Source organism: Parasteatoda tepidariorum, chromosome 10, assembly GCF_982258835.1.
Source record: "Parasteatoda tepidariorum strain Cologne lab strain chromosome 10, Ptep-v5.0, whole genome shotgun sequence".
NCBI classification, from domain to species: domain Eukaryota; kingdom Metazoa; phylum Arthropoda; class Arachnida; order Araneae; family Theridiidae; genus Parasteatoda; species Parasteatoda tepidariorum.
This window is the reverse complement of record NC_141764.1, coordinates 16970631-16996382: the sequence shown is the minus strand read 5'-3', so window position 1 is coordinate 16996382 and position 25752 is coordinate 16970631. Positions and strand designations below refer to the sequence as shown.

The 25752-nt window shown below is 24.8% G+C and overlaps 1 protein-coding gene and 1 long non-coding RNA gene across 3 annotated transcripts in view; one reads left to right on the top strand and one right to left on the bottom strand.

Annotated features, from left to right (window-relative positions):
* Positions 1-850: 850 nt before the first annotated feature.
* The window catches only part of LOC107450671 (homeotic protein ultrabithorax-like), a 47319-nt gene continuing 22417 nt past the window's right edge, over positions 851-25752 (top strand). Inside the window, exon 1 of one of the 2 annotated variants that reach the window (XM_016066522.4) lies at positions 851-1921. In XM_016066522.4, the coding sequence (XP_015922008.2) occupies positions 1483-1921 (439 nt within the window). In that variant the 5' untranslated portion in view covers positions 851-1482. 2 annotated transcript variants of the gene reach the window in all.
* LOC107450673 (uncharacterized) overlaps positions 23107-25752 on the bottom strand; it is a 31785-nt gene continuing 29139 nt past the window's right edge. The window contains exon 5 of the long non-coding RNA XR_015429629.1: positions 23107-23227. This is a non-coding gene — a long non-coding RNA (uncharacterized LOC107450673). The remainder of the gene's footprint in view (positions 23228-25752) is intronic.

The window sequence follows — 25752 nt, the reverse complement described above, 5'->3', positions numbered from 1 at the left end:
TAATTGAAGTAAAAAATTAGTCACGTATATTTAAATTCAATATTCAATCTCATAAATGAACTTATAAATTACTTTTTAGTTTCATGAATAAATCTATTATTTAATGTATTCTTATCAAAATTTACATATCAATACACACCTGCAAAATCAATTCGTATTTCAATCCACTGCTGCTCATAACAAATTGCACCCTAAAATTCGGACGATAATTCAGGATTTCAAGTTAGTAATATTTTATAATTTATCTTTTTAGCAGTATTAGTATGGTATATTATTTGGCAGTAAAATGAGTTACATTATTGCTGGCAATATTAAAAAAATCTTAATATTTATTTATTAAAGATATATCCGTTTTATTCCAATGAAAATTTACACAGTTTTAACTATATACATTGCTTGACGGTTAGTTCTACATGCATGTAGACATTTTTAATTGAAAGTAATTTTTTTCAACAAAAAAAATTTAACATGCAAACCATTTTGTTGCAGCTTGTTTTATTAATATTATGCGTTTGATAATACTTCATAATATTTGATAATATATTAAATTCCATTTTTTTTTAAATTTATATAGAAGTCGGATGGTTGAATTTTGTTAAAAACAAGTCACGCTTATATAAATATCTAATTTTTTAATAAAACCAGTAAATTAATTGAAAAAAAAACATTCGACTGGTTTACATATGAGCATCTAATTAAAACTTAACTAATTCTTCACATTATCATTTGAATCCTCGATCATTTGATATGCATTTTAATTAAAGCAAATTTACGATTTTTCTCAATAATTTATAAAACTCTTAGCATCGATCGCAAATCCGCAATATATGTCTGAGTAAAGTTATTATTGCAACTAAATTCTGTTTTATAGATCGTTCATGTGCAATATCAATTTTGACTCAGTCCCTTAATATTGTTTGCGCCAAGAAAAATTCAAAGCGGAAAAAAAATGATAAAAGTACAACCAATACAAAACGAAAGAAAAAAAAAATCTTCTATATTGAGACTGATGCGTCGAACAATAGGCATGAGCTCTTTTTATTTTTTTCTCTCCCCACCTACATTATCCCACGTATTTAAAAAAAATGATAAAAAAAGAAAAAGATAAAAGAAGAGAGAGAGAGAAACAGCATCTCGCGTAAGCAGGCACTACAGACGTGCGTGGTTTCATGTCTTCTTGAATGGCGGCAGAATACAACAATACAGGAGAAAGAGTTCGGAGCGCTCTGATTGGTTGAAAATCGACCTTCCGGGGTTTAAGCCCAACCAGCTCTATCTCGCCAACCCCGCGCCTGGCCGTGGGCAAATTTAATCCAACTCTAGGGTGAGAAAAAATATCACCGACCCCTTGACGTAACCAAAATAATATCCCCCCTTGATTTCTTCTCGTGCTGTGACTGAGCATCAACCTCTGGGGTGATAAGTTTCCTTCGTATTGTGAATGATCGTCTGCTTTATTATTGAAATATCGCTTTAAAACTGATGATGAATACGTATTTTGAGCAGGGTGGATTCTATAACGGATCTGCCGCCACTGCTGCCGAACCGCAGTCGTACCGTTTTCCGCAGAGTTTGCTCGTACCGCCGTACGGCCAGGGTCCGACACCTAGAAATGCACACGAATCAACCCCTTATGCAGATGCAAATGGTGGACCAAACGGTGCTTGCAAGCTATATACAAGCGGCGAACCCACATTTAAAGCTGAGTGTTTGGCCAAAGAAACTAATGGATTTGTGAAAGACATGGTCACGAACTGGCCCGCCATGGCGGCCAGAGTTGCCAATGAGCAAATGAGGTCATTTGCATCGGAAAATTCCGTGACCCCCAGAGCAAATGAGTCATGGCAGCAGTGCTGTCAAAGTTCTCCGACCATTGGTCAAACTCAGAGCAACACATTTTATCCATGGATGGCCGTACAAGGTCTGTATGCTCTCGTTTACCATGTCTTAAACATTTTCAGAAAATTATAAATTCATATAAAACTAACGAATACATAAAAATATATTTATACCATAATTTTTTTTTCTCGCAATATAAGTCATAAGTTGTGTTTGTTTATTTGTAGCAGGATTGGAATTAGTTACTTTTGTTTTAAGGAACTTTTAGGTGGAAAAATTATCAATTTTTTCTAGTTAAAACTCGTTAGTAAAAAATAACAAAAATATTATCGAATTTAAGACCCATTGTTATTGTATAATTAAATGCACGTAATGTAGCTTTGTTATTAAATTTTTCAGTGAAATTGAAACGCTTGTGATAATGGGTTCCCACATAAAGGGGTAATGATAATGTGTATTTCTAGAGTATTGCTAGGTTTAAGATACGTAATTTTTAAGTTACAAATAATTATTTTGTTTTCAAGGAATCCATAATATTTTTGAGCTATTATATAAATCAAAAAGTTTGGTTTGTTTATTTTTAATGAAGTATTTATACTGTGCATATATTTGAATGTAGCTTTTGGTTTTCACTAGAAAAACAAATGAAAAAAATACAACTCCTTGAAATGTGTATTTGAAACAGATAAATACTATTAAGTTATGAAGTTTTATTTTTCGACCAAGACAAGCATAATATTTTAACGTTCTTTATACTATAGGTATAACTGGATACATTAATGATGAACGGTGAATGGGATTACTGTACATTTGTCAACGTATATCTTCCGGTTTATTACTGAAATGAAAATATCGTATTAATTAATAGCACTCTCAAAAATGCTTATAAAAAGTCAAAAAATACCACGAATGATTTTTTTTAAAATTCTCTTTAGTGCAAATTTTTATACACAAATTACGACAATTTATTTATTAGGAAGTGGAAATACCATCATTTTGTTTACATAACAATTATCATTTCTATGAAACGGTTATATCTGTATATAGCAACAGTTGACATAATTATTTACAATAGAATTATTACAACTGCAGTTATGACGAATTATATAGAATTATGACTATCAAATGCTACACATGACAGTATTGAAATTTAATGCATACCTAGATGCATGTTAGTGTATAAAACTTATGTTCTAGATTTTCATCTAATTAAGCTAGCATATTTTTTAAACAAGAACTAGATTTGGTTTCCTTTGTGTGAGCATTTGACTATGATCCTGTTTTCAATTAATGTTTCTTCCCAAAACACAGAGAAAAGAAAAAACAACAAAAAAAAATTTCGGAAGGCAGAATATATTTTTTTTTAAAAATTAAATGCTTAAAAACATTAATGTTTTTCATGTGAGTTTTAACTCTTTAGTTTTCTTTTTAAATTTAATTTATCATTTTAAATAACATTTAAATTTTTAAAAAATCCCTTTTTCTAAGTTTTAATTTCTTCCTGTACTAAATTTAAATTCCAATAAAAATTTTAATATACAATCATATAATTTTTCGCTAAAATCTTTTCTTAATTTAAAGAATACCTTAACTTAGTGTTTTCTAATTTTTCCACAATTTGTTAAAAGCAACCTTTTCTAATGTTCATAGTTCTTAAAAGTATTGAAATAATTTTCTAATTTTGTTCATAACAGTTTTAATTTTTTTCTCTCTTCATAATAGCAATAATGTAAAAATAATCATTTTGCCAGGTATTCAAAAAAAGCTAATATTTTCTGAAATATAAAAATAATCCATCGACGAACAACTTTAAAAAAAAATAATTTAATTTTGTTCTTTTTGATTATCGATTGAAACAATCATTATGAAATTAATTATTAAAACAAGCGAATTATTAATATTTTAAAATTTTTATGTAAATAATTTTTTATTAATCTTCGTATTAAAATTCTCCTGAGTGAAATATTTTACTATCCAGTCTTTGCTTCTGTAACCTAGGGACTGAATATGTAAAGTAACGTTTTAAAAGCACATATTTTTCCATTTTTTAAAACTTTGGTTAATTCTGCTAAATCTTTGGAAGTTTTTAATTTTAAAAATGAACCTACACACTGATTGTCATTTAGAAAACTTTTACTCTCCAAGATTTTGGATCAATCATTTATTTTTTAATTAGGAGACTTTTACTGAGAAAAAGAATATTTTAAGTCATATTTTGAAAACACTCTTCATCATAAAATAAAAAAATCGTTCATTTATTCAAGACTCAATCAAATAAGGTAAGAAAAAATTTACATGTTGGGAATGAATGAAAATGTCATTGCGAAAACATTTAATTTCCTAGGATTCAGTAATTTATTCTGTTAACCCTAAAAAATTGGGTTTTTAGGAAATAAAAAGAACATGGTAAGTGATATTTTGAAAACACTCAATGAAACATTGAAAAATAAAAGCATTTATTTATCCTCTCAAGCATAAAATAAGAAAGTTGTTACGGAGAACAAATAAACTATGTGTGAATAATAGAAAGTGCCATTCTAAAACATTTATTTTTCGAGGTTTCAATTATTTATTTATTCTGCTAAAAAACAAAATGGATTTTAAAATGTGTTAAGTATATGAAAATAATATATAAAGGGATATTTTGAAAGCACTCAATAGCCATGTTAAATATATAAAAGTAATATGTTAAGGGATATTTTGAAAGCACTCAATAGCCATGTTTGAAACATAGATTTCTCAATAAGGGGTTGTTTCTTCAGTAAGGTTGTTTTTATGAAAAAAGAATAAATAAGTAAAAAAAAATTTATGTTCGTGACGGTTTTCGACGAAGTAAATCCAATTTTTTCTAACTCTACATTTTCTCTATAATTTCTTCCTTTTATTATAGTTTACGTAAAATTTTATAATGATTCTATTCATGTAAACTGAAATAAATGTCAGCCGCCCTAAAAAAATAAATACTTAAACATTAATCAACTAGCACATTTTATTATATTTTTATTACGCTACAATTGACAGCCCTATCATTTTTTTTTCCACCTCCAGCCAAAGCATTTTCGACCAGTTCTTAAAGAGTTGACATTTAAGACTCCTAATAAAGTCAAAAAAGGTCTTCAGTGTCTATTTGATGCTCAGTAGTTTATATAAACCCTATAGTGTGATCTGTAATTACCTGTTAAACGGTCGCTTATGGGTGCTTGAAGGAATTTTATGGCGCCCGTAAATTCTTGGTGTAGTCTTTTCAAGTTACACTTCTCAGGTGCATGTAAACATCATTTTATTGCAAGTTAAGTGTTGTAGAAAGCTGCCTGGATTGGAAACTATTTTAGGACTCACCCTTTTACCGTTTGTAGTGGATGGGTCATAAAAGTACTCCCTTCCATCCCCCCGCACATCAGAGTCCCCCCCTTTTTCCACCCTCCAGCGTCTTCAAAGGCCGACTTTATGCGTCATTCTGACTTTCGCTTCATTGGATTTTGTCATGGCACGCATTTTGAGAGCGATTCGTTTTCGTTATTGCTCTCTGTAGTTGTCTCGATTCCGTATAAATGTTTAAATAGAGATATATATCTATAGTATCTCTGTTTTAATACTTATTTCACGTTTTTTAACCCTCGTACTTTGTTTAATCGTATTATTCTTCACTCAAAATTTCCATTAGAGAAATGTTAACTTTCTTCATAGGTTACTCAACGTATGATCATTGAAAATTAATTTATTATCATAAATAGTCTTGTTTGTGTCACATTTTATTTTAAACTTTAAATCGAAAAAGAGCATTTAAAAAAATCAATTATATAAAAATTATTTTTCTAAAAATAGTGTTGTTTTTCTTACTTATTACTTTTCTCAAGTATTATTTTAGATTAAAAAATGTAAATAATATTTATTATACTTTTCAATCAATATTTATAATTAATAATTATTTAAGAATAATGAGTTATTTATTTAAATTTTTTTTGTCTTTAAAAGTAAAACAGTAGAAAAATTCAGCATTCCGTAAAAAATACGGCAAAATGATAATTTTTTTAAATAAATACGCTGCTTGATAAATTAAAAATTAATTTATTAGCAAAGATAATCATGGTGTCACATTTTATTAAAAATTATAAATAAATAAATAAAAAACATTCTGAAAAATCAATTATTTCTATGAAAAAATTTTTTTTTCTCTTAATATTGAGGAGTATTATTTTTGATTAACGAAAACTGATATCTCGACATTTTTAGATCATGAATTTGAAAGAATAGTATATTATTGGAGAGAAGTTTAAAAATAAACGTTGCTTATTTCTCACAGAAAATAAGAATGCAGAGTTTATTTTTATTATGTTTCAGGATTGGGAGACCATGATCTATTCTTCAAAGAGGGTTATAAAATTTGAAAATGAAAGCTTAAAATATCTGAGAAAAAAAAATTCAAGAATTTAATTTATTAAGTTGTTGGCAGATCTCTTATATAACAAATTGCTGTTTGATATTATTTTGTATAGATTATGAGAAAGAAAATAAGAAAAAAATATTGGATTTCCCAGATCATTTTACAAATTATTATTTTTTTTAATTAAACTAATTTTAACAAAAAAGTTTCCTCTCTAGATTTTTGAACACATTTATTCAAATATAATTTCATTTGATTATGAAATGAAAAACTTTCAATTTCTGCACCACACATAAAAAACGCGTATTATGGCATAAAACGAATTGTTCAATAGCTTAATCCATAAGTTAAAAAAAACAAAACTTTTTAGTGTTCTATTCATAAAAAGGTATAGTTTTGAATCAAAATTGTATTATTGTTAACGTAATGAATTTTAAGTGAAGAGACATTTACATATCAAACAATACATTTTTATACCTACAGTTTTGCTTTTTCTTCATTAAAATTCGAAAGCATCAATTTTAATTAACGGAATACTTTGCATATCGTTTATTTATTAAAGAGAGTGAATTTTAAAATTAATTCCTTTATTTATAGGATTATACAATAATGAAGTCGATTTTGTCGTCATTTTTTAAAGTTATCAGATGTTTTATGTGATAGCATTATTCATGATTTGATATAATATTTAGCACAGACCATGCAATGTGAGCAAATTACATTACAATCAGAGTTATAGAGAAAAAACGCCAATAGTTTTGATATATTTTAAATTTACTACCTATTTAACTAGCACTTATTTTGATTTATTCAGCCTGCTAGAATTTCAACTAATTCGTTTTGCGTTTGTAGTTTTCAAATGGTTTTCACATTTATTTCAATAATTTATTCTCTGTGTCATCCCTCTTTCCTGAAGGAAAAAAGAAACGATCCAAAAATAGTGTGCTGAAATATCACATGTTACCCTCCTCTGTTTAGGTTATAAAAATAAACTATCCGTGCCTCCATTTCTCTTCCTCCGCAGCATCCTCCATCCCTTGCGATCTTCAGCATCCCATGCAACTACTTACCATTGCGGATCACGTAAAAGCACCGATGTTTACGTGTTAGAGGTCGATGTCGATCATTCTCATGTTCTACTAGTGGAATATTGCATTCCTGACAGGTGCCAGTCGACCCTGTTTGTCTTTTAGGAGCTCGTTTATTGGGCCCCTATCACCTGGGGGCCCCATTGCCAATGGTAGTTCTTGTGTGGCATGGCATGTCAAAGTCTCGGCTTCTTTTTGGAAGTCTGATCTTGTGCCGATCGCGTTATCAGAGAGATTATTTCTTCACCCAATAAACTAAATGATGTAGCATTATGAAGTATGGGCCTGTCATAGCGATGTTGGAGGTATTAAGGCGATGTTTTTCGAATAATTTATCATTTATTAAGCAATTATGCCTTAAGAATATAAAATATTGATTTAAGTATCATTGGTTAAGTGTATTTGCAAACAGCACTTCGTTCAAGCCAACAATTATTAAATAATTCTAAAAAGCTTTATACGTGATTATTTAGGATTCAAATGCGATTTCGATAAAAAAGACAGCAGATTAAGAATTTACGATTAACACTATTTTCAGATAAGCAATTATTAAAGGAATTTGAAACACGTTATTAGATATTATTTAGAATTTAATGAAGTTAACTATTGCCAAGTACATTTAAAATCACTTAGTACTTCATTAAAAGACGCATTCATAAACAATTATTAAATAAGTCTGAAAAGCTTTGTAAGTGATTGTTTAAGATTTCAATAAAAAGAACAACATATAAAGACATTTGAAAATTTCTCTATATTCAGATAAATAATTATGAAATAATTTTGAAATGCTTTATACGTGATTATTAAAGACTTGAGTAGAAATTATTATCATTTAAAGACTCAGATTGCTCAGTGTGTTAGTTATGACTTTAAATAAATATAAGATGTTTACTAAGGTTTTTGCTCAAAAACATATTGTTAGCAATTTTCAATTCTTATAAATTTACTTGGGATTTTAAAGCCAACAATAGAGCTTTGACAATCTTTATTTATACAAGCTATGTAGTTAAATAATCTTTCTTACTTACTTTTATATTTTAATGTTTAGACAAAAATAAATTGACTTGAGTTCTGAATTTATATTTAATAATCTGAGAAGGAAACACTCGTAGTTATCTGAAACATTAATTTATCTGCTTTTATCAAATTAATTTCCATGCAAAATAGCTATCAGTAGTATTTTATCTTGCACAATTACTCGCATTTATAAAAGGTGCAGATGAGATTTCTTGAAGGAAGTTTATTTATGAGATGGTATGAAGTTTAACTGTTGAAAAATTTTTTTTGTTTTGCCTGTTAATTATGTTATTGTAGTTTAGTTAAAAATAATACCCTTGCGTAAGAGTATTATTTACGTTAATGCAAAAATCATTATTATTGTTTTAAATCGTTGGAGAATTATATTTTAATATCTATATTTTAATGTTTAAACAAAATTAAATTGACTGAAGTTCTGAATTTATCTTTAATAATGACTCGAAGTCATATGAAATTGTATTTTTTCTTTCGTTTTATATTAAATTAAATCCCATGAAAATCGTTAATAATAGTATTTTATTTTTCACAATTATTAAAATTAGTTAAAGATGTATATATATAATTCTGAAAAGAATTTCATTTATAAGATAATATGGAATTTAACTGCTTAACAAATGTCAGTTTTATCTGTTCATAATGTTAGCTCAGTAATAACTGATGCACTCATTTATAAATGATACCTAAGTAATCATTTTTTTATCTTAGGGATTTATTTTCGAAAAAAGGATGCGTTTGTGATTTTCTTAAAAATCTTTTAAAATATTTATGTATCCGGAACAACTATTAGGTGAGACTTTAGGATCTATTAGGTTTTCTCTTAGATGAACTTGGATATGACTCTTTTTCAGGTACCTGGATCGAAAATAGGGTTTCCTTCTTCGTTCCCTTTAAATTAAGGATATTATTTCCCCCCTTTAATTTACTCAATTCTCAGCCAAGAGGGGTTGGGAGATAGTAATTTCAGATCACGCTCCCTATTTCCTCCCTGAGTGAGTCAAACAAAGGGAGGGTTTTCCCAGTTCTTGGCTAATGATTCTTCTCACTTAGCATTGCCTTCATTTTCTCGTTCTTTTAAATCCTGTTATCAGTCTCAAAGGTGTTATTAAACATTCTCTTCGTAGTTTTTCCTGAAAGTGTTAAGTGATGAGGTCTGGGGTTACTTTGAATGGGCTATGGGCCTCTTCGCTGTTGTACAATCAGCAATTTAATTCACTTTGGGAGTATATGGGGAATTTTATAACGCGTACTATGCATTGATGCATACGTATCATTTTTTTTAATTAAATACTCAAAAATTAATAATAGAAAAATTAGCACACTAATTTTTCATTGTACTTAATTGGGTATAAAATAATGAAATTAAGAAACAAAATATTTCACTGAGAATTTATGGTGAAAAGAATTGAAAAAAATAATGAGTTTTAATTTTAATTAGAACACGAGTTAAGACACAAAAGAGAAAAAAATTTAACTATTTAATATAATTAATTATTATTTTTTTTAAAAAAAAACAAAAAGCTAATACAGTTAATAATGCTGTAATGCTAAGGAGAAAATATAAATACTTTTACTCAAAACAAAATAAATGTTGTTACATTTAAATCATAACATTTAGTTTTATAAAGAAATATCAGTTATCTATTTTTTTAAAATAAATTATTAAATTTGCGAAAATTTTTGTATTTTTATTAAATAATACAACAGTACAAAAAAGTGGGGTGTTTTCAGAAGTGTTTCACAAATGTATCTCGAACTCCCTTAGATAAATATTTTGGATTCATTCTTATTCATTTCGAATGCTTTCCGCACACATTTCAAGAACATTTCGTTTTTCTGAAAGATCAAAGTACGTGATTTCCATCACATAATCGACAGAGGGTAGGGAACTGTTGATTTTCATTTTTCTATCTGATTCTTCCCACTACGGAAATACATATATATAAATCATCACTTCCTAACACCTGTTTACGTTTACATATCTCTACTTCAAGCTAACTGAACAAAAATAAACACGTCCTAAACGAAAGAAATTATCTATGAGCAGTGGCGGCATTTTTTATCCGGCCCTATTGCTTTTTAATGCTCCGCTGCCCCGTGAGTCGGGATCTTTATCATTTCTTAATGCATCTGACGAAAACTTTTATGATTCTTACACAATCTTAAATATCTAGTCAACGCCTACTAATGTTTCCTTTTTTCAAGAGAGCTTTTGATCCGGCAATATTTATAAATTCTTTTTATGAGTTATTTTATGATTTTGATTGCTCTTAATACGCTGATCGAGATGCCGTGTTTTGTAATGCTTGCGATATGGGTTCGGTCGGTTGTTTGTCTTAATATATCACAAATGGATTGATTAAAGTTGAGTGATGAGTATATATTTTATCCAATTTAATCAGTAACTGGAATTTAAACTTTTGCATCAATCATCAGAGTATTTCATCTTTCTCATTAGGAATAGCGTTTTTTTATTAATCATCTATGTAGAATAATTCAAAAAATTTGTTTTTCTTAAAAAATTATCAAAAAAGTATTATTATTAAATGCGTTAAGAAATTAATTTTTTATTAATTATTAACAATATTTTATTCTCAAAGTTAACTTTAATGCAATTACCAAATAATTAATGCTATTATCAAATAATTCATCTAATTTAATTAATATGTATTTTTTCAATGCCTACTGCTATTTCCTTATTAAAGATGGTTTTTGATCTGATAATATTTATAAATATTTTTACGAATTATTTTTTTGATTCTGATTGTGCTTAATATACTGATTTGAATACCTTGTTTTGTAATGATATCGGTCAGCTCGTCGTCTAAATTTTATCACTAATAGATAGATCACAAATAAATGGATTGATTAGTATAATGGATATTATATTTTATTCATTTTAATCAGTAACTGGAATTAAAACTTTTGCATCAATCCTCAGAGAGTTTCATATTTTGCATTATGAACAGCGTTTTTTAATCATAATTCGATATATTCAACTATGAAATTATCAAAAAATATTAATTTTAATTAAATGTTTTAAACAAAAATTTTGCGTTAAAAAGCAATTTTTATTAATCTATCTCAATTCAAATTTAAAGTTTTTAATTATGAAATCATTTTTTCATTTTTATTTGTATATACTTTGTCAACGAACACTACTGTTTCCTTCTTCAAGCTAGCGTTAGATCTATTACTATTAACTAATTCATATGAGTTAATTTATGACTCTGATTCTGACACTGATAGGGATGATAGCATTTTGTTATATCTTTCAGTTGTTTGTCTTAATATATCACGAATAGATAAAGGTTAAATTATGTGAAATTATTCATTCAATTTAAGCAGTAGCTTAAAATTTAGCTTATATATCAATAACCAGACTGTTTTATTTCTTGCATTATGAATGTTTTTCTAATGTAGTTTGTGAAAATTAATATTATTAATTTTTTAAATTATCAATAAAATTATATTTTCCGCAGTTTCTTAATTAAATTCAGTTATTACTGAAATTATTTTTAAATGCATGTGCTGAATTAATTGAGTGTTTTTTATTATTAATTATCATAGCTTAATTCTGTCGTTAATTCTAACATCAACAATATAATATTTATAAACAATATTTATCCTAAACAATAATATAATTATCCTATAAGAATAACACAGAATTTAGTAAATTAAATTATGTCGAAGAGCAGTTATATTTAGATTGAAACTGGTTTTCGAGATATGATTATTAGTTGTTTACGATTTTATAAATTATCAAAGTAGCTTTTTTCAAATCGCTAGCTTTTAGTTATAAAATAAAGTTAAGTTTAGTTTAAATATGTTTAATCATAATTAAAATAATGCAGAGCTTATTTTTTAATCAAATGCGTTGAAATTAAATTGGGAATTAAAAAAAATATCATTTTTGCTAATTTAATGTAGTATAATTTGGAAAATTACGTATTTTAGTTATAGAATTATGAATCAAATTAAATTTTTTCTAAGAATTTAATTAAATGTTTCATAAAATTTTAATATATTATATAATAATAATTTTTAAAATTATATATTATGAAATTCCTTACGATGATATACTTTTGCATGCTACGTGTCGATAGTTATAATTATTTCAAGTATCTTAAATCAGTAAAAAAAATTCGAAATTTATTCAATATATATTATTTATTTTGTCTGTGAAGTAATAATAAATATATATAATTGTTCTGAGTATTTTATCTTATTATCTTTCTGTATTCAATTTATACACTTTTTTGACCAACGCTTGTGTTTTATTAAAAAAGTTTACATTGAAATTAGGCACAATATTAAAAATATTACATAATTTAATTACAAAACGATTGCAATTTAATAGATTTTCCGCATTGTTTTTTTTTTAAATTGTTGTTTGCACTTTAAATCAAAAATTTCTTAAATTCAAAATTAAACTTTAAGAAGAGGATTTAATTTTTATTAACAAAATTATAGCTTTTTCAAGTCAGAATTAAACATTTTATAAACCAAATTAATTATTGTCTTATTATATTTATAATACATGTTGTGAAAAACTTTTTATTGAAAAAAAATTAAGTTTAAGTCGAAAACAGCTTTATTTGAATTTTTAAAGTATTAATTTGACTTTGATTTCAGAAAGTTTAATTTCTACATCAAAATATATTTCTAATATATTAATTTAGAATTAATTTATTATTGCAAACTGAGGTATTATTGCATCATTATAATATTTATAGAAATTATTAATTAATTAAATATTCATGCAGTTTATTACTTAAAAAAATAATTTGTGTTCATTTAAGGGTTTTAAAAATTATTGTAACTTTAAGGATTCAGTTTATAATTCCAAATTCCCTAAAATTGTATTTTGATTATTATTACACTCATCATAAATAAAATTGATTCATCATTTCATGAGTTAAACCTTATTTCTATTTCAGTGTTTATGTGTTCCATTTATTGCAACGTATGTAGAGTTGGGTATTACAAAAACCTGTGATATTCTTTAATTTTGATTTATTATCATAATTTTGATCATATTTTAGCGTTTTGCTTTGTATACGAGTGCAATTCCATCCTCCGAATCAGTCAGAGTTGCTTGAATTTATATTTCGAAATTTATGTTATACTAAATCATTTGCTGTTTTTATAACTCAAAAAATAAAGTTAATTTAATGTTTTAGACTGCATAAATTTTTCCAACATCTTTTTCGTAAATAATGATATATACGAGGAATATATTCCCGACACATTGATAAGCTCGCCGCATCTTTGATTTAATAATACATTTGATTTTTATTGCTATTTGCTTATAATGACTATAAAAAAAAATTATATGATATAAAAAACTATGAGAAAAACTACGAAATTATGAAGAAAAAAAGAACTAAGAAAGTCTTTTCAGCTCTAACAGCAAATGAACACATAGCCAATCGCATTAAAAATTTATATTTGAAATTGCTTTGGCGTTTTTATAAAGGAAAATACAGTAAAAGCTTTATAATATGCAAATAATAGTATCTTTACAAAAAGAAAAATAATTATATCTTTCATATAAGTGTCCGCCATAAAAAGATTTATTAAAGCTGAAATAATAAAATTATTTTTTTAATTAATATATGAATTAAATGGCCTAAATAAAAATAGAAATCATGATGTTTTGTTAATAAAATGTCAATAACTCGTAATAATTCATACCTCGCAAGTGAAATATACGATAACATAAGTGGTTTGTTTTTAATTTTGACAATAAAAACCCTTTTTTTTTTTTAAATTTCCATTATTTTCTTAAGGTTTATTTAATACATTCATTAGCTGTCACTATTGTAAACATCAATAATAATTTTTGTTAATAAAATGCTAACAAAACATTTATTTTTTCACAACCGAAAATATTTTTTTATAAAGTTTTTTACTCAAGCACTATGTATATATAAAAAAACTTTGTGTTTTCATTCATGTTTGTTCTTTTAATTTCAGTGTAAACTTATAATATTTATTTGTAAACAAACATTTCCTCATAAATTTTGTTCACATCAATGTCAATAAAACCGCTATTTATTCATTAATGAAATGTCCCCTCAAACGGTTTTAAGTTCAAAAATTTATATTTTCCATACAACTTCATGTCTCAAGTACAATAAAAAAATCATAGCCTTTTGTTGAAAAGGAAATAGAAAACGCAATTTTGTTCATAAACGAAAAATATGTCTTCATAACGTTTTGTTCATAAAAGGACAATGAAAGTATTATTCATGCATGAATAAAAACGCAAATCATTACTTTACTTTTCATGGGAAAATAAATAAACTAAACAAATAAAAAAATGGTTATTTTCCCTAAATAAAAATATATATTTGTAACGTTTAATCCATAAACGATTAATCAAGTCTTTATTTTATTCTAAACAACAACAAAAATATCCTCTCAAAGGTTTGGCGATAATATTTGTATTTAACAATAAACAAAAAAAAAATTATTTTTTTTCATAGGGGTTTGCATATAAAGTTTCTATAAAAGCCCTATTATTTTCATTACAAGTAATAAAAAAATATCATATTAATAGAAGTCCGAAATCCTATTTCCTCTTTAATTTTTCTAGAATTTAAAAAGATTTGTGTTGTGAAGAATGCAGAGATATACAAGCTTTTGTTCTTTTCTCACATTTCCATTGGTTATTAGAGTCGGGATCCCACTGAGCTTTCTGACGAGGATTGGTCTCCTATCTTCATGGTGCGTTAAAAGAGTAACGCCTCAATTGCATTATGTTTAACATTTAAAATGCATTTAAAGATTTTTAAGATGTTTTTAGTTGAAAAATTCGAATAGTTATTAGCAATTAAAATGTAATTGAAATGGAAATTATTTTTTTAGTTTTATCTTATTGCAATTAAATTGCTATTCAATAAGTGCATGAACGAAATAACTATAGAAAAAGTGCATAAAGGAAGTAACTATTGGAATGGCTAAAGTTGACACTAATTAAGGGTTAATATAAAATTTTTCTTCGTTAATAAAAATTGAGGCACATTATCCATAAATAGTTATAACTTTGATCTTTAATGAACTGGAGAAAAAATTCAAAGTTAAATAAATTTTGTTAGCATGAGTTAAAAAAATTTGACAGATGTTTGTTATTTTACATAATTTCAATCAGATTAGCATTCATATTAAAAAATATCTTTTTATATAATAAATTTATTATAATAAATAAGTATTATTATTATAAATTAGAATATTTCTTTATTTTTAACTGTTGCTGCTAAATTCAAAATTAATATTAAAAAAATTTATAATTGTTTTGATAAGCATTCAAAGTCAAGTTGGCGGCCTTTTTACTTCATTTTAGCTTAAGTAATCTACAACTATATATATATAATAATCAGTATAATGTTAGTCCCAACTATATTCATAGCACAAACTATAACATATTGTAAACAATTATGTAAATACCGCTTTCAAATTCATAATAATGCATTCATATTTACAGTGGCATTCATAGAAAATAAAAATAATTTAGTTAAAATTTAGTTAGAATTTAAAGAATATAGAATTTAATTTAAAGAATATAAAATTAAATTTAAAGAATACAGAATTTAATTTAAAGAATATAGAATTTAATTTAAAGAATATAAAATTAAATTTAAAGAATACAGAATTTAATTTAAAGAATATAGAATTTAATTTAAAGAATATAGAATTTTTTTAGAAGAAATTAAACTTGCATTTAGTAAAGTATGCTAGATCATATCATATGAGACAGAAACATTTAGTCAATTGCCTTTTCCTGAAATTAGTCACATTAAAAATTTAATGCTAGAGACACAAAAAAATACTTATTTAGAAAAACAATAATTAAAGAAATACTCAATGGCTTTCTACAGTGTGAATAATTTCTGCTGAGGCGTTAGGATCATCGTTGATAATTTAAGGAATTAATTTTTTTGAAAATTTTCTTTTATAAAATTTATAAAGTAATGCAGCTTCACAATTAAAAAGGAATGTACATATTACATGTGTTTGTGTATGCTTTTTTTATTAAACATTACTTAATATTTTTGTGTTGTTCTATGAAGATAAAAATAAAACTTACAATTGAGAAAGTTCTAATGATTTATGTCTAGAATATATCGGCGAGAAACACTTATTAAAAATTAACACTAATTAATTGTCTAACAATTTAAGAACGATGATTTTTTAGGGCATCTTCAAAATTAAAATACTACAGAATTTAATTCCTTTTAAAAATGAAAAAAAAAAAAAGATCAGGTTTTGGCTGTTAAAAAGAAGGGAAAAAAGCCAGATTGCAAGCTTTTCTAATCAATTTTTACTTGGCCTAAATTATCATAATTTTAAAAAATCATATCAAATATTTTAGTAATATTTATACTTTTGTAACGAAATAAGAATGTAGCATATTAAAGATATTATTAATAATGCGATTGAAAAGAGCCTAAATTAAATTATTTTAAAAAAGAATTGATTAAAATTTGTAGTTATACAACAAAAAATTATGCATTTAAAAATGGATAAATATAGTTTTTTAATATTGTTCTTGATACAAAATTTGTTACTAATCTTTCAAAACACTGATGACGTAATTTGAAAATTTGATAGACACATATTTTGAAAAAAATTACATGGTATCGCTCATACGAATAAGATAAATTAAAATTATTGATAGTATTTATATATTTTAGCAAAATAAATAAATAAAGCCTATCCATAAGGAAATGCTTCAAAAAAATGTTAAAGCTAGTCTGTTTATCTTTATGCTTCGAAAATGTTTATGACATTTCCGAAACAATTACTGTTTTAATATCTTTAAAAGTTATATGTAATCTAATAATGCACCGAAGTGATATTGTTTCCTAATCATAAATTTACAATTGTAACATTATTTGATGAATGAATTGTTTTCAAATTGGAAATAGATTAAATTTAATAAATTCATTAAGCTTCATAAATAAATAGATTTAAAGAATGAGTTATCTGTATTTTTAAGTGTTAACGTAGAATATTTAACATAAATTGTATTATCCTGTTTTTAAAAAATTATAACTTACTAAAAAAAGTATTTTGGTGAAGTAAGTAAATCTGAGTATGAAAATCAATCATAATCGATAAATTAATTCTGATTTATTTTTATTGAAATTACTTTAAATTTATAGATACAATTTAATAAATTATTTCTCTCTAAAATTTTATAATACAACTATCCAATGACAGGCGCTACAAATTGAATTTAGAGTTTCAGCTTCATGTGAAATCAGTTAAATGTTTAGTTACTTAATTTGATATTATATCTAATCTGATTCAAGTCACTATATTAGGAATAAAATTTTTATACTTATTATTCATTCAATTTGTTAGGTTGCTTAAGTAATAATTTAAGCAGAGTTAAAAATTTAAAATTTAGTTACATGTTAATTATTTATTTTGAATAATTTTGAATCCAATTCCAATTATTGGTGACTGACTGATCCTGCCTTTTTTAAGCAATAGTGGTTAGTATAATTGTTTAAATTTATTTAAGGTGTTAGGATTGGAGGAAGAGTTGAAGAATTAGAATATTTAAATACAGTTGTGCTGCACAAGTGACTTAGTTGTTTTTTTGCTATACAAGATAATTTTAAAAGGTGACTTGGCTGGTTGCAGAAGGCAGCTAGTAATATTATAATATTAATATCATTATTGCAATTACTTTACAGTTACTAGCAAAAAAAAATTAAACCCAATTTAATAAATAATTTTTATCTGAATTTAAAAATTCAGCTGAAATTGTTAACCTTATTGCATCAGAACAATTGCGCTGGAAAGTTCTACTATATATAAAGTAATATAGTAATTGTTTAATTAAAATGAGGATTTAGGTGGGAAATAACTTTTAAATCATAATATATGAGTATATTACTGAATTATAATAGTTTTTACAAAATGTCCAGTCTCAAACGTTTAATTTTGTAAATAATAGTTGTAATAATACAAATAATTTAGTATTGAATAATTACTGAATTGAATAAAAAAATATTTTTTTGACTATCAGAATAGCGTTATTTTTTAACAGTGTAAAATATTTAGACGAATCAAATATATGTGTGTTGAGTAAAGTATTATTAGATGTGAGTAGTAAAGGTTGCAAAAGAATTTTTAGAAGCAAAAAACTTTTTCCGATTAAATTTTTTTTTCTACAGAAATTTATTTGTAAATAAAAAGATTTATTATTTTGAAAGAAAATTTACTAAACTCCTGTTTCTTACGCATGCCCTGTTTACATTTTTAATTTGCGATATAACGACTACTTAAAATATTTTTAAAAGAACACTAAATTTCCCTCTTTATCGTATAAAACATTGCAAGCAGTTTTTAGTCAATTTCCTAGAGATAATTTCAAATTTTAATAGGGTATTATAAACTTTGAATTTTTGATCGGAATTTTTTTTAAAAATAAAATATGCAATATAAATTGAAATATAAATTGTTTAACAGTAAATGTCAGCATTATTTAAAGATGAATGTTTAATGAATGAAAAATAATGTTAGACCAAACTTCAAGATGATATCACGGCATTAATTAATGTATTGCTATTTAGCTAGCTGGTTGTTATCTTTTGTTATGATAATATTAACTTTTAAAAAACTATTTAATTATTTTTTTAAATATATTATTATACGACTTTTAGCTTCATTGCTCACTAAGATTTTCACTATTGTTTGTTTATTCAAGTTAATTTATAATTGCATTAAAAGACTACAAACTATTAAAAGACTACACTACTTGTGTCTCAAAGAATGCGATCCAGTGTATAGTTTTGTCAGCAATATTAAATTTAAGTACTATTTTTTTTTTAATATTAATCTTCATCTATAGCAGTAATTAATCTTCATCTATAACAGAAATAAAAATAACAGTCTTATTTAAATTTCTCTTTTTTTTTGTATTTTAACTATTTTTTATGTAAGTTCAAAAAATTGTTTCATCAATTTAACAACAAGGAAAAGGGGGGAATAAAGAAATAAATGTAAAATCAACAATCTATTTTCACTTTAATTCTTACGTAATTAATCTTTATTTCTATATAATTTAGCTTTTAGGCTGGATAGTTTTGTCAATTGCTTTAGAACAATTATTGATTAAGTTTTTTACTTATGGTACATAGCAATACATTCGCAATAATGATTTGTTTATCTTTATATATACAATTAATTACTTATTGCTGGCAAATAATTTTAAATATCCTTCAAAAAACTGAATTACGAAATTTTAAATTATCAGCTAAATTGTATACTGTCATCATTAATTTTAATCTTTTATTACTCATCATCTTATTTATCAATGACAGTAAAGTACCAGTTTTATATTTGATAAACATTCAGTAGTAGTTTTTTTTATTTTTTAAAATCAAAATGTCAAGTTTCTTGCTTTATTTACTATTGGATTGGTATTCAGAGTTAGTGAAATAAATAGAAGAATATTTTTTTCATAGAAATTTATATAACTATTATTGTAAAAGTTTTTTTTTGACATTTTGCAATTTGCTTCAAATAAGAAATTTTCTGACGGAATTTCGTTTGATATTAAATAAAAAAAAATTTCAGAAAATACAACTTTAAATTTAATGAGTAAAAATATCAAAGTATTAATATTACTATATAACATATACTATAGTAAAAATGCTTATTTTCTATTTTTATTATTATGCGTAAGTTATGCGTATGTTTAAAGTAATATTTTATAGTAAAAAATGAGCTAATAATGATAATAAAAATTGAATGTTATAATAACATTTTTAAATTAAAATTGTTTAAGAATTTTAAAATTCCATGACAAATGAGTCACTATAAAAATACTTATTTCATACAGTTTCAAGTTTCAAAAAGCACTGATCAACTAAAATAATTTTTATTAGTTTCATAAAGGAAGTGTTAGGTGCATAAATAACACTATAGATAACTTGAAGATTTTTCTAAATTAATCGTTTTATTTGAAATAGATACTTTTAAGCAAGTTAAGTCTATATTGTGAATATAAATATAAACAATAATATTTTTATCCAATAAAAACCAATTTGAGACAATCAAATATGAATGTACTATGTTCAAATAAGTGGTGAATTCATATATCTTTTTTATAGATCTATATCAGAGTCGTACTTGAAGTTGTACAAAATCTAATTAATAAATATAACAAAATTAAATACGTTTTAAAAAGGCTTCTTATTGATTTTTATGGATCAAAATTCATCAATGTATAATTTTTATGTGTTAAATTAATTGTGTTTTGGTTGAAGGTTTGTTTTGGATAATTTTTTTTTAATAATTCCCACAATATTTTAAAGTTTGATTAATCAATGTTCTTGTTTTGTTATTTTTTGAACTCTAATGTCTGTAAATTAAGTAAGGTAAAGGCAAATCAAAAATCATCTTTTATAAGATTTTTAACATTGTTCCTTGGTTAAAACAATTATATTTTAAAAATGTAATAAGTTATTTCCCAAATAATTTGATAATTAAATTGTTTTCAAAAAACAACATAAAAAACAATTACGTCATATAATTAATTTCTAACGAAAATTTTAATTATTGATGTATTTAAATTTTCTGTCTTGTAAATTTCCTTTTTTTTCAAATTGTAGTTCGTTTATAGTTGAAAAACTAAATTTTGAACAATATTTCCTACATATATATTTTCCAAAATATTCGCTCATTCTTATAAAAAAAATAACAAATCAACAAATTAACTAATCAATATTCAAATTAATCTTACCTTTTTCTCATGAATTCCATTAATATATCCAAAGCATTCTGGAACTTTTCCCAACTCAAATTTAATATTATCAAGCAATTTTTTAAAAAATTATTATTTGGAATTTTAAAATCAATTAATTAAATTAAAAAAATGATCTTAAATCCATATTTAAGCATACTTATAAGCAACCAAATGGTCTTTATATTTAATACATTTGGAAATTCTGAGAGTGAGAATTTTCTAGCTACTGTTCAAGGGGGGTGGGGGTGAAAATGCTACCGAAAAAAGAAAGTCTATAATTATTATCTCCAACGACATTGCTTACAAGCTCTTGAAAAGGAATCCGCTGTGACATATGCTACGTCCTATCAGGACAGGCTAACGTCACAGGAATTCCTTAAGGGGTGACCATGATTATAATCATTTTGAGAACATTTTTTAGGTGGTCAAGCCTATCATGAGCAAGAATTTCTTGCACTAAAGTGCCGCTATCATTATGTATGTTTAGATGTAACCTTTCACTTTCAAAGTAGGCGGAGTTAAAAGAGTTTTTTTTAAAGAACTTAACTATAGATTTGCCTCTAGCATATAAAGGCTAAATTTTAGTGTCTTGAGTTATAAGTGTTTTGCATTGTTAAAGACCATAAAAATTTTCAAGTATTTTATTGAATGAGAAGATGGCTCACCCCTCCCAAGATTTTCCTTTTGATCTGTCCAGGCACCAAGTGTACCCTTTGTGGTTACAACCCGCAGGTGAGTTTAAGGAATGGCCTGCAGGTGTTTGTGAATGATTTTGTATTTAAAAGTTTATTTAAGTTTATAATTTACTACGAAATTACTAATTATTTCTAGTTTTACAACTGCTTGAGTTGAGATGTGGCAATTCTAGAAATTTAAACTAAGCTTTAAAAAATATTTGTTTCAAACAAGTAAATCATATTAATATAATAATTACACGATAAGGCTGATCAAATAATAAAATGTTTAGACAAAAAATGCAGTTTATTTTTTATGACTTTATAATTATCCCATATTAAATATTTAAAATCGGATATATAATATAGTGAGAATTTATCTTAAAATAATTAATAAGGATTTTTTTTTCTTTTATTTTCCATAACATTTTTTGTTTTATAGTTTCACTTCAAAAACAAAATTAATTTATTGTTGTTTGTCTCTCTGAATACGTTGGAAATACGAATTTGTAATTTGTTTATATTGAACTCTATTCAACATATTTTGCTTTTCCAATTCTATTTTTCTACGTCAATTAGATCTTTTACTAATTTTCTTCTTCGACTAATAGAAAATTAGTCACTTCATGAATCTGTTCTTCAATAAACCTGTAAATAACAAAGGTGTAATTAATTTCAGTTCATAAAAATACGTATTTTAAAAAAAACTGTACTAATCTTTTTGTAATATAGAAAATCTACTATATAATAAAAAGTAAAATTAATTTTGGTATAAGTAATTAGTATAAGTAAAATTAATTTTAAATCTTTTATTCAATAAACAGAAGCATATTAAAATAAATTAAAACACCTAAACATGATCTGGTTCAAAACTGTACTCTTAATAGTAACACAGAAAATATTATTTGCTCATATACCGAAGATCAAATTATGGTTTAGACAAGTGTTGTCTTCACCCTTTTCGAGAGACATAAGATAATCAAATAATTATAAAAAAATATTTAAATTAGATGCAATAAAAACAAGATACATTTTACATTTTCCTATATGTAGCCTTGATTAGCCCTTACATTGCTAAAAAAATTTAAATTTGAATGAAATATGAAAAAATTATGCAATTTTAATTCTGCATTAAAAAATAACTAATTCAATTAATAAAATTCTGTTATAATGAATTTTTATAATGAATATTTATATGAATGAGGGTATATTATTGTTTTAATGAATATTTATAGGAATTTTAAAACATTTTTATACTCATTAATAAAAATATCTATATGCTACGTATATATATTTATAATTAATAATGGTGGCTCAACTTTTTCCTTTCATTAAAATCATCAATTCGTTGACAATAAAGGGTCAGGTTGTTGAAGCTATATTCTTTTCTTCTGTCTTAAGAAATCTTTCTTGAAAAGGAATTGAGAACTAACCATTCCTAAAAATAAAAGTAATGTTAAGATATACGTTATAAAATGAAGAAAAAAAAGTTTTTCATGATAAACCCCTTCAGATTATAATTAGTTAATATTTAATATAATTATAATTAATTAAATTTTTAATCTAATTTATTAAATAACAATTTTTTGGCAGTCCTAAAAATTTTAGAGAAATTATTCCTGAAAATTATTTTTGAGTGATTTCTTGCCAAATGTATAGATATTCCCTTCATGTTAAGTTAAATACTATTTGTATGTTTGGTAGTATAAGGTTTCTGTCTTACCGAGTTCTCGTTGCAGACATATTTACAATTTTGTATCTATGATTACGCTGCAAACTGATAATTATAAGTTGAGCCCTCAGCTCCCAGTGTATTATTGTGGAGTTTATAATAAAAATGAATTGTAAACACGCTAAAACTAGCATAAAACGATTAAACAAAATGAACTAAACTAATGAAAATGATTTACACGAATCATATAATCTTGGTAATAATAAAACTTTTTAAAAGAAAACGTTTTCAAAAATTTGAAGATTTATTCTTAGGTTGAAGTTAACTTTCATTCTTTATAAGCGTTTTAGAATATATTTTGCCCATAACTTTCTCTTTTTTTAAGTAGGTACTAAAATACCATGCTATGAATATATTGCCTAAAATAATGTTACCTTTAATTAAGCAAAAAATTGCATTGATAATTATATGTTCTTGTAATTAGAAATATACATTTTTGAGTCCTTTATTGTATGCTCATAATATTCATTTTAATTTATTATATTTATCTAGATTTAAAGATTTATTTGATTTGGCACTAAGACACAAATATATTTCAAAACACTTTGAAATAAATAGTACTTGTTCTTTTAAAATTTATACTTTGAAAAGAAACATATTTGAATGGATTTGTATGAAACTTTACCAATTTTTGAATCATTAGTTTGCTTGATCAAAAAAAAATAAATTATTGTGCAATTTTCAACAACATCTGATTTATAATTTTTCCTTTAAAAACTTAAATATAAGTAAAAAAAGACTCTTTCATTACAAATATTATGAAAGAAAAAAATGATATTAAAGATAGGATAAGAAATTATAAAATGATAAGCTAAAAATACTCGTTTTGCAAAGACTTAAAAATTTTAGTTGTTATCTATAGCATTATTTAAAAAAATGATATCAAAAACGCTCAACATTTGGGTGAATTTAAATTTTATACATATATTTGTATATATAAATAGAACCAAATCAGATTGCGTTTGTTTAGTGATAAAACATTTTTTCTATTAACATTACTTAAACTTAAATATTAGTAAGGATTGATTTTTTTTTAAAAGAAATAGAACTATTAGTTTAAATACATATATTTTAAAAGTCTCTCTTTGCTCATATGAAAAGTTTTTTTATTCCTTTTTAATTAAAAAAAATGTTTCTTTCTCAATTTTTTGATTAAAAAAATAGCTTAATGCTTGAAAATTGAGATTGTAATTAAGAATTTTTTCGCTTTATAAAGCAAATTTCTGTAAAGTTTATAAAACAGATGCAATTGATTTTCTAAAATTGTCTAGAGATGTTAAATAAGATTTGAAGAAAATTTTTCAGTTATAAAATAAATAACTTGTTTTAACTTTAATAAAATTTTATTACAATTTAGGCATTGGAATAGAAGCGAACTTAGTAAGCAATATTAAACTCATATTAATTGAATGAGATAAAATATTTATTTATCTAAGACAATTAGTAAAGAAACCTTCGAGTTATTAAAGCACTTTTAGTTTCTACAAATGAGGGCCAATTTTATTGATAGTTCATAATTCAAAATGTTTCATCGTAAAATTCATTTGAGACAACGTTATCCGAAAATGGCAAAAATAATTTTAATAAAGTGCTATCTCATTGTTTAATGCTACTCATTATTGTCAGTGATTTGCATAAATTCAATCTGTTTTCTGCACCATAATATGCTATTTTTTTTCCTTAATACATTTTTACTCAAATTTTTACTTATTTTGCTTTATATCCTTTTTAAAACAAATAATTAAAATGATTAAGAAATTTTTAAACAGATAGTTATTCAAATTTTTTTAATACAAAATTTCTTGTTTTGACCATTTGATACGAAAACATTTACCCATTTGAACCGTCGCTGATAACCCATTGAAATTTTCAAGGAAATGATTTTAGTAAGCAAGAAAAGAAAAAAAAACTAAATAGTGAAATAGGGTGCATCAATTATCTCTTATTTCTACGTATGCAAAAGTAAAATATTTGTTAGTTTGAACATCACCTGTGTTTCAAGTTTTATTAAGTAATACATTTAAATTATTTTTACGTGAATCGAGTATTTTATATGAGAGTATATACATTTAATTTTAGTTATTGAATTTTCAGTTTTTAAATCCCACTCATTCAATAGATGCATATTAAATAGATATAAATTTCTAGCTGACCAATACCGCACTTACAATTTTTATCTAGATAGAGTAATAAATATGGGAGAGTTTTTAGTTGTTACATTTTTAACAAGA